Here is a 12962-nt window from a genome sequence, read left to right as displayed (position 1 = left end):
GCCTCCCCACCAGCTAGAAGAAGGATAGAAATGTTGTTGGAACACATGACCTCCACTCTCCCTTCCACGTCACACACAATTCTGACTTGGAGATTCCTTCAGCATCAGACTATTACTGGAACACCATTGTGGGAGTATTGTTATTACACAAGCTGTTCCAGGAGGTTCAAGAGAGGGCAACGAGTGATGGTCAATAAATTTAACTGTGCTGGTGTCACTCACATCCAGAAAACAAATAAAAGAAATATTGTTGAATTTTAGCAGAAATTGGTTGAGTGTCAAATTTTGGCAGAAATTGGTTGAGTGTCAAATTTTGGCAAGTTTCATGAAGTTTCTCTTCATGAGCTTTAGTAGTATTTTTCATGCTATTTACCAAAGCCTGCTTCTTTATCTACACGCCACACCTCCACAGTACCCCCCTCATCCAATCATGCCAGAAGCAGAATTAGTTGCCACTACGGCGGCCTCCTGGGATTCCTGGCACTAATGCCACTTCTAAAGCTCAGCCACATGACTTTCTACCAGCCAGGATTTCCCTTCATTGTGCTCACAGTGAAAGTTGAACCAAAATGAAACCTTCTCAGGGCATTGAGGTGGCATGGCTGACAGTTTGTTGCAAATACAAGTGCATATTTGTAAGTGTGTTGCTATTTAAAAACTAAAGTACACAGGCTACCCATCTTGAGCATCATCTCATCTGAGAAATTTATTAATGTTAACTGCCCTCTTGGCAATCAGGGACGGTCAATAAGTATGGGCCAAGGCTGTGACGCCTGCATTCCATGAATGAATGAAAAAGAAAGAAAACACGAATGTATGCACAGTGTAGCCTACAGGGTACACCCCGCCATCAAAGTCAGGGTGTGACAGTCAGCAATTGATCTCCATATATTCCTCGTCCACCCCAAAAAAATTCATGTTCTGCAATGCATTATCCTTACCCCTTGTACTGTCTCCTCCAGTTATCCTACCACAGCAGCAGTTCCTGATAAACCTCCTTGAGTTTCTTTGAACAAACCTCAAAGAGTGACCATGCCCACCTCCCTGACTGACTAAAAAAAAACCGAAAGAACTGCAGATGCTGTGAATCAGGAACAAAAACAAAGTTGCTAGAAAAGCTCAGCAGGTCTAGCAGTATCTGTGAAGGAAAATACAGAGTTAACGTTTCAGGTCTGACGACTCTTCCTCAGAACCAGAAGTATATCGACTATTCAGTACTGACTGAACAAGAGGAGTAATGTTGGATCTGAAACATTAACTGTTTCTCACTCCACAGATGCTGGCTGACCTGTTGAGCTTCTCCAGCATTTTCTGTGTTTGTTGCGGCCTTAACTGATGACTGACTACATCTCTGATTGAATTGTGCACAGCTCCCCATTTGACATGCCACAGCGCCCTGCATTGGTTTCACTTGGCCTGCGTGACTGACCGCGGCCCACTCCCCAGAGTGGTGATACAGATTCCTGACCCTGATTACCCAAGCACCTGACTGACCATATTCAAGCCCCTGGATTGATAGCAGACTTACTGCCCTTCACTTATTATGCTATGATTCCTGACTGAGGACTATACTCCAAAGATTTTGAGACATGGCCATTTGGTTAAAGCATATTCAGTGTGTTTGTCATGTATGCTGCTGGCATATGAAGAGATAACTGCTGACCAGATGGCTTCATGAATGGGAAATTATGCCTGTCAAATTTGCTAGAACTCTTTGAGGAAACAAGCAGGACAGATAATGGGTAAGCACTGGATGTAATATATTTGGATTTTCAGAAGGTATTTGATAAGGTATCACACATTAGGACATTTAATAGAGCCCAAGGTGTTGGACGGATCATATTAGCATGGACAAAGGATTGGCTAACTAATAGAAGACAGAGAGTTGAGATAGAGGGGAAATTTCAAACTGGTAACCTGTAACTAGTGGTGTGCCACAGGGATTAGTGCTAGGACTATAACCGTTTACAATATACATGACTTGGATGACAAAAGCGAATATACTATTTTCAAATTTGCCGAAGGCACAAAAATAGGTGAGAAGGCAAGCGGTGAGGAAGGCACAGAGTGTGAAAAACAATATGGTCAGGTTAGATGAGTGAGCAAAAAATTGGTAGTTGGAATAGAATGTTTGGAAATGTGAGGTTTTCCATTTTGGAAGGAAGAAAAGAGGAGCTGACTATTATTTAAATGGAGGGAGATTGTAAAAAGCTAAAGGACAGAGATTTGGGAATCCTCATCCACGAACCACAAAAGTTCAGTGAGTAATAGGGAAGGCAAATGGAACATGGGCTTAATTTCAGAGGCAATAGAATATAAAAGCAGGGTGGTTTTATTAAACTGTATAAAACTGTACATCATCAGACCACAGCTGGAACAATATGAACAATTCTGGGTCCCTGATCTAGGGAAGCATATACTGGCATCGGAGGCAATCAGTTGGTTGATATCCGATATGGAGGGTCTTATGAAGACAGGTTAATTGAAACACACAAGATTCTTAGGGTATTTGACAAGGTAGATTCAAAATAGCTCTTTCAGCTTGTGGGAAAGTCTAAAACCAGAGGACGTAACCTCAGAATAACAGCTCCCATATTTCATATAGAGATGAGAAATTTGTTCTGAGGGTTGTGAATCTGTGGAATTCTTTACCACAGAGGGCTGATGAGGTTGGGTCATTAAGTATTTTTAAGGTTGAGATAGAAAGAACTTTAATCAGATTTTAATCAAAGAGGCAGGCAAGTGGAGTTGTGGATCAGATTAGCCACGATCTCATTCAATAGCAGGGGAGACTAATGGACTCATTACTTACGCTCCTCTGTCTTATGGTCTTACAAGCTTCCTGGCTTTGATCCTGTGCTGAAGAGCAAGGTAAGACAAAACTACTGTGAGCTTTTAAGCTCTGACAGATAGAAGATAGTGTAGAAAGGTGAAGCAAGGCAGGAATTCTGTGAGCATCCAAGTAGGTCCAAAGTTAATGTGAGAAGAGCAAGTGAGTAGCGTTGAAATGCACCCTTGTTTAATCCAAGAGATGGACGATTATCCCTGAATGCAAAGTGTCCTGTGAGCTGCACTACAATTACTTGACAATTGCAGCATTACATTACAATCAGAATTTGAAAGGTGCTACAATGCTCCAAAGTGTAGCACTGAAGTATAGAACCGTATTCTAAGTGTATCAAAAATATGTCAAAAGAATGCAGTGAGGCCAGTATATTGGCAATGCCAATATTTGTGGATGGAGGGTGCAAGCAGTTGTTGACTATTAAACATGCCCTGAGATGTTGGTGACTCTTGCCCAGGATGCCTGGAGGAGCAAGCAATGAGCTGGAGTTGGTAGGAACCCGCTTTGATGCTGTTGCTGGGAAGAGTTGCTGTGGGAGAATGAGAATTGCATATCAGTGAGGTTAAATTCGGTATTAATGACATGCTAATACATGCAAGCAGATGCAAACAGCCTTCTTGACGTTTGCTAGCCAGATTCTCATCTTGCCCTTCAAAATTTGTTCGGAGAATTGGATTTCCTTTTAACGTCGAGAAGCTTATTTCTATCAATTTCATGCTATTTTACCAACTGACTCTTCAATTGACTGTCAACAATGTCATGCAGGGGCTGGGAAGATTTTATCCATAGAGCAGGATGAGCTCCAAAACAATTTCAGTACAATTGGGATTTTAAAAAAAGGAAAAACATAGTTCACAAACCAACAAAACTAAAAAGAATATAAATTCCCAGGGCTGGAACTTACGCTCCCAGACATAGTGAAGGAAAATAAACAGGCAACAGCAGAAACTTTTGTTTAGTTATAAGCTTCATAGGAGATGAGGTAGCACCAGAGAACTGACAGGATGCTAACGTAGTTGTGATATACAAAATGTGCACTGAGCTAAAATCTGCAAACCAGAGGCAAGTTTAAAGTCAATGTAGGACAGTAGAATCTACACAAAAGAAATGATGGAACAGCATCAAGAGATAGAAAATATAATGAAAAAATTCGCCAGCATGGCATCCAAATCTCAGGCTGAATGAACCTGGTCCTACTAACTGCTCAGAGAATTCAAAGAGTAACTAAGTGCAATGCAGTGCATATCTTATATTTAGATTTTCAAAAGGCCTTTGATAAAGTATGACACCGCAGACTCATTACAAAGTTTAGTCAAAGGCCAAATAGGTAAATGGACAACAACTTGGATGAAAAGTAGAAAGCAGTGTTTAGGGGTAACAGATTGCAATTCAGTTTGGAGGAAAGTAGAAACTCATGTTCCACAAGCATTAGTGCTCTTGCCAATATTACTCATGAGTGACATAATTTATTTGGACGTAGTAATCCAAATTTGCAAATGATGCCAAACTGTAACTTGAAAGACGGCAATATAGTCCAAGAAAACATTGGAAAAATTGTAGGCTATGCAGGTGGGTGGCAAAGGACTAACATTGCTGAATGAGAGGCGGTGGACTTTGGGTAGGAATAATGCAAATATTAACTCAGGCTTTAGATAAAAAGAAATGGAATTTGAAAGAGGATTTGCATATGAACAAGTCATAATGAAAGCCGGCTGACATGTAAGCAAAGCAAATAACAAAAGCTAACATTTATTTCCAGCGGAATAGAATTAAGTGTATTAAAATTATGTTATTTGGTCCTTAGACAGGCTATGCAATAGTGTACTATGTACTGTTTTACTCACCATTCTATAAAAAGGACGAGAAGTATGGAGCAAGAACAAAAAAAATTACAATGATATAACCAGAATTGAAAGACTATAACTAGTTCTTTTAATAATCTAAAATATTCTGATGCCTCTTTGGACTATGATCAAACAAAATTTGACACTATGCCACATAGAGCAATATCAAGGACAATAAGCAAATGCTCTAACAAAAAGTAGGTTTTCCAGATGGTTTTAAAGGAACAGTTGAGAGTTTTAGCAATAGATGAACTAAGCCATGCATGGAGATAGATGGTGTTACAGAGGTGCAAGTATGTGGTCCTGGTGATGGTGAGAACATACAGTTGCAAGCTCATCAGAGGGTCAAAAATGAAATGAGACTCCAAATAATCTAATAATAATTCACTATCAGACAGGATCCAAGGAGAGGAATGGAGTCGGTGACTGTGACAACCTCTTTATGGACAATGGGGAATCACTAATTAATCTCCCTATGGAGCTCAATACTAAATTAAAAAACAACAGAACTGCAGATGCTGTAAATCAGAAACAAATACAGAAATTTCTGGATAAGTTAGTCAGGTCTGGCAGCAACTGTGAAGAGAAATCAGAGTTAACATTTTGGTTCTAGTGACCGAAATGTTAACTCTGATTCCCTTTCACAGACGCTGCCAGAACTGCTGAGCTTTTCCTGAAATTTCTGTTTTGGTCCCTATGGAGCATGCTAAGCGTAAGTTCCCTCTGTAACAGGCAATGGCCTGCCTACCTGGAATTCATCAGCTCACTCCTGTTCTTAAAAAAAAAGCAGACCCAGTTTCTTCTGCTCTCTTTAACCACCATATAACATTTAGGGATGTCTCCCAGTAAAACTTGACAGGCTCCCTATGGATCCTGGTGGAGGGTCTGGGATCCTTCTCATTAGGGCCTCTGGTCCATGAAGATCTTCCTAGCAGCAACGGCCCACAGTGGTAGCAAGGTCCTCCTGATGAAACCCATATTCCCTCCCCTCTCTTGCCAGGGGCTACCTGATTGGCCTCAGTGAGTCAAACCAATTTACCTGCACTGCAAAGCCATCTCAGGGGCTTGCTATATTCTCATCAGTGGTCACTGTTCCTGGAGGAACTGAAGAACATTGGCGCTTTGAGTGGTTGGCTGCTCTTGGACCGGAGGTCGTTAACATGGAAGCTCCAAGGGGAGGCTGTTAGCTACCTGAATGACAATGAATTACACTGGAGTTTCTGAAAATAGTCATTGCAGGAGAATCCCCACTTTTCTGACGGTCAATGGGTTAATCCCTTGACCGTTACATTCAGTAAATAGAATATAACATATTTTTACAATCTTTCATCTTTTGCTTTCTAACCAGGAAAAATGAAATTTATTACAAGGTTTTTAAATGAAAAGATTATTGATCCCATAAATGTCATTCTAATATGTAGATATGTTCCGTTATATGCAAGTAATCATCTACTGTCACACAGATAAAATATATGAACTGTAAAATAGAGTAATTAATGTTACAATTTTGTACAAAATAGAAGAGGTGAGACATCTAAGAATGACATACCTTTCTAAATTTTATAGATAGAGTTTTTACTATCTTTTGCTTTTAATTCTTAAAAACAAAAGGTTCATCAGTTGCTTTTTGTTCCTTAAGAGACTGTAAGTATGGTCAAATTAAAAACAGACTGAGAATCACATTACATGTCAGGCTACTCTGATCTTAGTGCCATTTCTAAAAATTTTAAAGCACAGTCCTATACATCATTGCTTACAGATTAAGCATGAATCCGTTGGAAATTTCTTACACTGTGGTTCAACTCAAGTCTAGTGCTCTTTCCATCACCAAAAAGACATTAGTTTTATACAATATGAACATAACATTTTTTTAAAAACATATTCACTTTATAGTTAATAATATTTAGACATGGATGTCACTTTTTTCAAGCAAGTAGGGCAGAAATGCAACAATTCCACTAAAAATGTTGCCATACAAGCATTTCACATCTGCAATAGATTAATACAAATTTCCAGGGAAAAAAGAGAGTAATTCGTGGCCATGATTGTTTTTAAGACTGTCCTTGGAAATATGCCTGTGAAATGTTGCAAATGTTCAGAACATGGATGAATTTGCTTGCAGTCTGGAATTCTTTAACAAAGCAATGTGACACATTGAGCACAGCCTGCCACAATGGGCTGTTTAATTGATTCCAGGTGCTGGGAGTGAAAAGAGACTGAGGGGAGAGAATGAGGGAGATAAAAGCTGATTTAAAAAATGAAGACAAAAAAACATCAGCTTGTAACCATACAATGGCTTTACATCATGACCCACCTTGAGTTGAATTGCCATTTTTTATGTAAGCGTTAAAGAAATTATGACTGTAAATCATATTCACTACTAGGATCTACTTATTTAAGATTGTTCATTACTGTCCAACATTCATGTTTGTAAGTTGTACATTTTGAAATCTTGAAAACAAAACTGTTTATAAATAGATGAACATAGCTACTCTTATATTTTACATTACAGTTTTACAATATAATGGTAATTCTAATGCTGAGAATTGTTAAGCAGAATTAATGTTTTAAATTAAATATTATGTAAATCTTTGTCCCTTCAGTTAAATAGCATTTAAAGTAATATAATATTGCATTTATCTCTACTTCCTATGTGGCAGAGGTTTTCTTTTCTCTAACTTTTAAGTTCCTTGGCCATATGTCAAGTTCCTTGACCACATGAAGCCAGCCATCTGATCCTAGTTTACAAATCACACCTCAAGTACAACGGGTGCATGCCAGGAAGAGTGCCTTTCTCTTGTTTATTCTGAACAGTGCTTTTGCTGTCTGCTGCAGTTGTTGTACTTACTTTCTCCCATTCTTCTACATGCCAGCTATAATGCAAACATTCGCCTGTTTGACAGTGTTGAACCGAAACAGGTTTTGCAGATTGACTGCAGTGAGAATCTTCAAGACTGTGGTTTGCGATCTGGCAGAAGACTTCTCGTTGCTGAATTCCACTTCCACATAAGGCTGAGCACTGCCAAATTTGCAAAGGTGAGTGTCAGTATGAAGTTTATTTTTCTGTGGTGCAAATGTAATTTAAACCTTCATTAATAAATTGTCTGTATTATGCATCCTTACACTAAAATACTGTTTCTTAACTATTAATATTGCATAACTAGTCAACTGTAGCACACTATATTAGTATTCTAACACATTAGAATGTAAGAAGTGACTGGAAGACAGAACTAATCTGATAAAATTCAAGCACTATTTACAAACACTTATAAAATTATGAAAATGCCTAACAATAAATTTCTAACAGTTACATTATATATTAAGATGAGAATGTCTAAGGGACAATATCATTTCAAGTTATACACAAATATTTAATGTAGCATTAGCCACATGCATTTATCAAGTCTATTTTTAAAATTGGTTCTGAGTATGGTCTGCACATTGTAATACACAGCTTCTTGTCCTTTCTCGGAACTGTCGGCTTTTGGGCCATGAGTAAAACTTCATTTGTTAAAATCCACTACGTAAATTTCTGTGACATTAACCATGTACTTCGAAATGAATTGAATTAACAAACAGTAGAATAACTTACATCAATAGTTTAAAAGCACTTTGTTAAATTACATCAGCAACTTGCAATCACTGCTATAATTTAAATCAGTGAAGTATCTGGGAACTTTGCCCAGTACATGGGGGAGGGTAAGAATGCTTTTTGGTTATTTTCCCATGGCAATGAAACGAGCTCAGAAGTAAGTGTCTGTTGAGCCATCTAAAACATATCTAGTGTATCACTTTTCTTCTGAACAATTATATTTTACTCAAGTTATTGTAAATGTTCCAAGTAGAAAATTTTGTGTTTTCTAATTTGCCTTAAATTTAAGAGACGCACCGAGGTATTTACTTATCAAAGTTCTAATGACATTCTGAATTTAACAAGACATCATATTTAACAGCAATTCTACTTTGAAACTGTAGGAATTGAACATCGGAAAGTATTACACTTATCAATGTCAAAAGTGCAAGTAACATCATTGTTTAAACAGAATATTTGAGAAACGTAAACAGCAAATTGTACTAATTTCCTCCAAATTATACCTAAGAAACAAAAGCCATTTAACTTCAAAGTCATCCTTGTTTTTTAGCTATTGTTTCCCTCAAAAATGGGTGAAATACATATGCTCCATTGTCATTTGTAATCTGTTTTAAAAAGTCATGAGAATATTGAGATATGCATTTCCTGAGAACACACTTTAATTAGCATGGAAATAAAAAGAGCAATGGTTTTGAATCTCCAGTAGGAAAAAGTTTCCATGTCAGAATGTTTACAGATTCAGCTCTGGGGCTTTGAGTAATGGAAGAAATGGGTTGTCTTGTTTTTAAAAAAGGCATCAATTTAATAGTATGACCTTAAATGGACCCAAATCCATGCATTTTTGATTGTGGGCAATATTATCAAGAAATATGGAGAAAAAAAATAAATGGAGACATGCTACCAATTAGCCACGAGATGTCTGAATGGCAGAACAGCCTTGAAACACTGATGCTTTTCCTTGATTCTTTCATGGGATGTGGGCTTTACCAGTTCAGCCAGAATTTATTGCCCATCTGTAATTGCCTTTGGAAGAAATGGTATGAGCTGCCTTTTACAACAACTGGTGTTCACATGTTGTAGGTACATCCACAAATGGTATTAGTAAGGGAGTACCAAAATTTTGACCCAGCAACAGCGAAGAAATAGCAATATAGTTTAAAATCAGGATAGTGAATTGCTTATATGGTGGTGTTCCCATGTATCCACTGTCCTTGTCCTTCCAAGTGGGGGAGGTCATAGGTTTAGAATGTGCTGTGAAGGAACCTTGATGGATTGCCACAGTGGATCCAGTAGATGGTGGAAGAAATGAATGTCGAAGGTATAGGATGACGCTCCAATAGTCGGGGTTTCTTTGTCCTGGATGGTGTCAAGGTTCTTGAGTGTTATTGGAACTGCACTCATCCAGGCAAATGCAGACAGACTATTCTATCACACATCTTACTCGTGCCTTGTAGATGGTGGACAGGCTTTGGGGAATCAGGAAGTGACTTAGTAGTCACAGAATTCCCAGCCAATGATCTGCTCTCGTAACTGTTGTATGAACGGCATATTCTGATTCATATGTTTCATCATACCAGGAGATATTTATACATGAAGAGGCATGTAAAATGCATACTTTTCTTTAAGGGTGCCTATGCTGTGTAAAAAGAATGCTAGTGTACATTCAAGTGCCACAGTGAATGGTGTTACATTCGGAACAGATGTTAATGTCTACTGGTAAATTGCTCATGTTAGTGGTAAGAGGCATCACCCATTAGCAACACATAGCTAAAACTTATGGTCACTGCCTGTTATGTTTTGATATTGTATTTTGTTCCATTTCATTTTGTGTGTCTAGGCAGAAACCTGAAGGTGAAATGTCTCAGTACGTTGGTTGCCATAGAAACTATAGCATGAAAAGTGCAAAACTTCAAAAACATGATTTTAAGAGAAGTGAAACCAGAAATAAATAAGCTAAAGAAACAATACAAGAATAGGTTGGTAGCCTACATTAATCATTAAACAAACAATTTTACTGGAAAGCTGATTTTGAAAACTTGAAGCTTATGTAGTCCATAATGTACTGTACAGAAAATATTGCAATGGTTGGCGAAAATACAAAATGTCCATAATTTCTAGAATCTCCTAAAATAATTATGTCAACATTTATACTACTCGCTATCCATTCTTGCCAGAGTGAACTTAGGGCGAAATCTCCTGCAGTGCTCATTTTGCTTGTGTTGAGACATAGAAACCAGCATGAATCAAGTGCAAATATTGAGTGATTTATTAGGATAATGACAAATGGGTGGATATGTTCTGTAATGGATATCTTAAATAGTTTTGCTTTTGCTTTCAATGCTCCCTCTATTATAATAAAAGCAACATTGTAGGTCACCAAAGTAATTAAAAATGATTTATTTATTTTGATTGATTTTGAGCAGCTTGGAATACTAAAATGCAGATGCTTTGTTAAGCTTGGCCAAAACCCTGTTCGAATCATACTTTGTGTTGTGTACAGTTTTGGTCTCCATATTATTAAAAAGATACAAAAGCTCTGGAAAATGTGCAAACATAATAATGAGCATGGTAGTATTACAGCAACTGCTTTGGCTGAGTACCTTGGGAGAAAAAGAGAAGAAATACAGGTGATGTACCTGTTACACTTTAAAAATTAAAGTTATCAATAGGTTGGACATGGAAGATAATGGAGAGATTTCTGTGAGATGTTACAGGATCAGGGACCAGGCAGGGATGGGAAGCAAAATGCAAAGCATGAAATCTGTGGACTTGTGGGAGGATGGCATGCCATTAATTTCTCACTACCATGGGCATTTTACCAATGATAGGGAAGGTAGCAGAGATCCTGGCCACTCTTAGGCTAACTGAGGCACTTAAGGTTGACCTATGGGCCTCTTCCCACTACTGTTGGTGCCTGGGCACATTACCAGGTAGAGAAACTGCCAGGTATAATTTGGTGGCCAACTTATAGACTCAGTGATGGAGAAGACAGTGGTGTGTTCAAGCATGGTTTGGCTCACAGCCACAACTTCCCAGTGGTATGCCCATGCTCCCCGACCCCAAGTCCCCAACAAAGGACTGCTGCACTCGCCAATGCAATGGAAATGGGTGCAATCTCCATAAATTCCAGTTAGAACATTATCGGCTGGCTTCAGAGCATGCTGTGTTTAAATCTTGGGTATATATGTACACTGACATGTTATTTGTGTAAGTCAAGAAGCTCCATCTTAACTGTCTTTAGCATATGAGATATATTACCGTAAAACTTGCATAAATCAGGAATTGATAAATGTTCTGAAAAGAAATTGGTGCAACTCTGCTTTTAAGCTAAAGTTGATACTTTCCAGGAAATCCCTGGCTAATGAAGCATGTAGAAGTTCAGAATGAACAACAACCAATAATATTCTTAGCACCGTCTAATAATCTCTAAAATGGTGCCAGTAAGACTGTAAAGCACACTCTCACATGTTTGGAGTGATTGTAAAGGAAATAGATTGTTGTTTTTTTAAATAAATATAAAAACACTTGCATTATGTTGGCTTTGATATTATAAGGGCTCACAAGCCAGGTAGGAAATAGATCATGGGTGACAATTAATAATTCATGGAACATGTCCTCTCTACCCTCTATTTTTACTTTGGCGAATTGTGTGGCATGTACAGATCTTGATTCGGGCAATCAGAAAACTTCTATTTAAATAGGACTCCCAGCATCCATTCAGAAGCCTGATTTAAGTTTTCAAACTGTCAGCCAGTGTTCTCAGAGTTCAGGAAATCTAGCTTAGCAGTGGCTACCCCTGGCTGTAGCAGATTCACGCATTCTAGGGATGTGGGCCTGAAAGAAGTGCAGTGCTTTCCCTAGTCTGTCCTTTGCATGTGTGTGGAAGTTAGTCCTAATTTTACTGCATATCTTTCAAATGTTGTGATCAGAGATAATGGGAACTGCAGATGCTGGAGAATCCGAGATAACAAAGTGTGGAGCTGGATGAACACAGAAGGCCTAGCAGCATCTTAGGAGCACAAAAGCTGACATTTCGGGCCTAGACACTTGCCTAGGCGTGAAACATCAGCTTTTGTGCTCCTAAGATGCTGCTTGGCCTTCTGTGTTCATCCAGCTCCACACTTTGTTATCTCTTTCAAATGTTCACTGCTTTGATATTTAGGGAATGGAAGGGAGCAACGCTTCATGGCTGTGGACCTAAAGAGTGACAAAGGCAGAGATACACAGCGATATTCTTCAACATTTAAAACAAACGTACTTGGGGCTAATAGCTTAGGTTGCAATGGCTGCTGAAGAGTCCAGAGCAGTGGTAGCCTGACTCCTGAACTGCATTGGCTACTTTCCAAGGGGAGCTAAAACTGGTAATTGTCATCATATTTACATATGTAAGGGACCTAATGATCCTAATGCATATTCTTTATCATGTTCAAAATTCACAATTTCATAAATTATTTGTAATCAAATGGCAAAGATTTATTACGTTATAGCTTTTTCCATGATGTGAAATTGAATACGTGTTTACATTACATGCAAACAGCATGCTATTGTATCTGAGCATGTTCTAGGTTTGTTTCAATTTAGAGTATGGAAATTAAACAGATACTTAACAATTTCTGGCTAATGCAACTCAAACTGTTTCCAATTTTGTGGGTTTCCTTGAACCACCCACACCATGTCATCA

The 12962-nt window shown here is 38.3% G+C and overlaps 1 protein-coding gene and 1 long non-coding RNA gene across 6 annotated transcripts in view; one reads left to right on the top strand and one right to left on the bottom strand.

Moving 5' to 3' along the window:
* adamts9 (ADAM metallopeptidase with thrombospondin type 1 motif, 9) overlaps positions 1 to 12962 on the bottom strand; it is a 254369-nt gene that overhangs the window by 44982 nt on the left and 196425 nt on the right. For 4 of the 5 annotated variants that reach the window (XR_007249201.2, XM_048547294.2, XM_059649931.1 and 1 more), the window contains one exon: positions 7538 to 7708. Coding sequence is in view for 4 of the 5 variants with exons in the window: in XM_048547294.2 (XP_048403251.2) it covers positions 7538 to 7708 (171 nt within the window). In the remaining variant the exon portion in view is untranslated. Of the gene's footprint in view, positions 1 to 7537; positions 7753 to 12962 lie in introns of all 5 variants that reach the window. The other variant, XM_048547296.2, reaches the window with a different exon arrangement.
* LOC125460168 (uncharacterized) overlaps positions 7509 to 12962 on the top strand; it is a 31994-nt gene continuing 26540 nt past the window's right edge. The window contains exon 1 of the long non-coding RNA XR_007249205.2: positions 7509 to 7725. This is a non-coding gene — a long non-coding RNA (uncharacterized LOC125460168). The remainder of the gene's footprint in view (positions 7726 to 12962) is intronic.

This window comes from Stegostoma tigrinum, chromosome 11, assembly GCF_030684315.1.
Source record: "Stegostoma tigrinum isolate sSteTig4 chromosome 11, sSteTig4.hap1, whole genome shotgun sequence".
Taxonomy (NCBI): domain Eukaryota; kingdom Metazoa; phylum Chordata; class Chondrichthyes; order Orectolobiformes; family Stegostomatidae; genus Stegostoma; species Stegostoma tigrinum.
The sequence above is the reverse complement of the archived record's forward strand: the minus strand, read 5'-3'. Positions and strand labels throughout refer to the sequence as shown.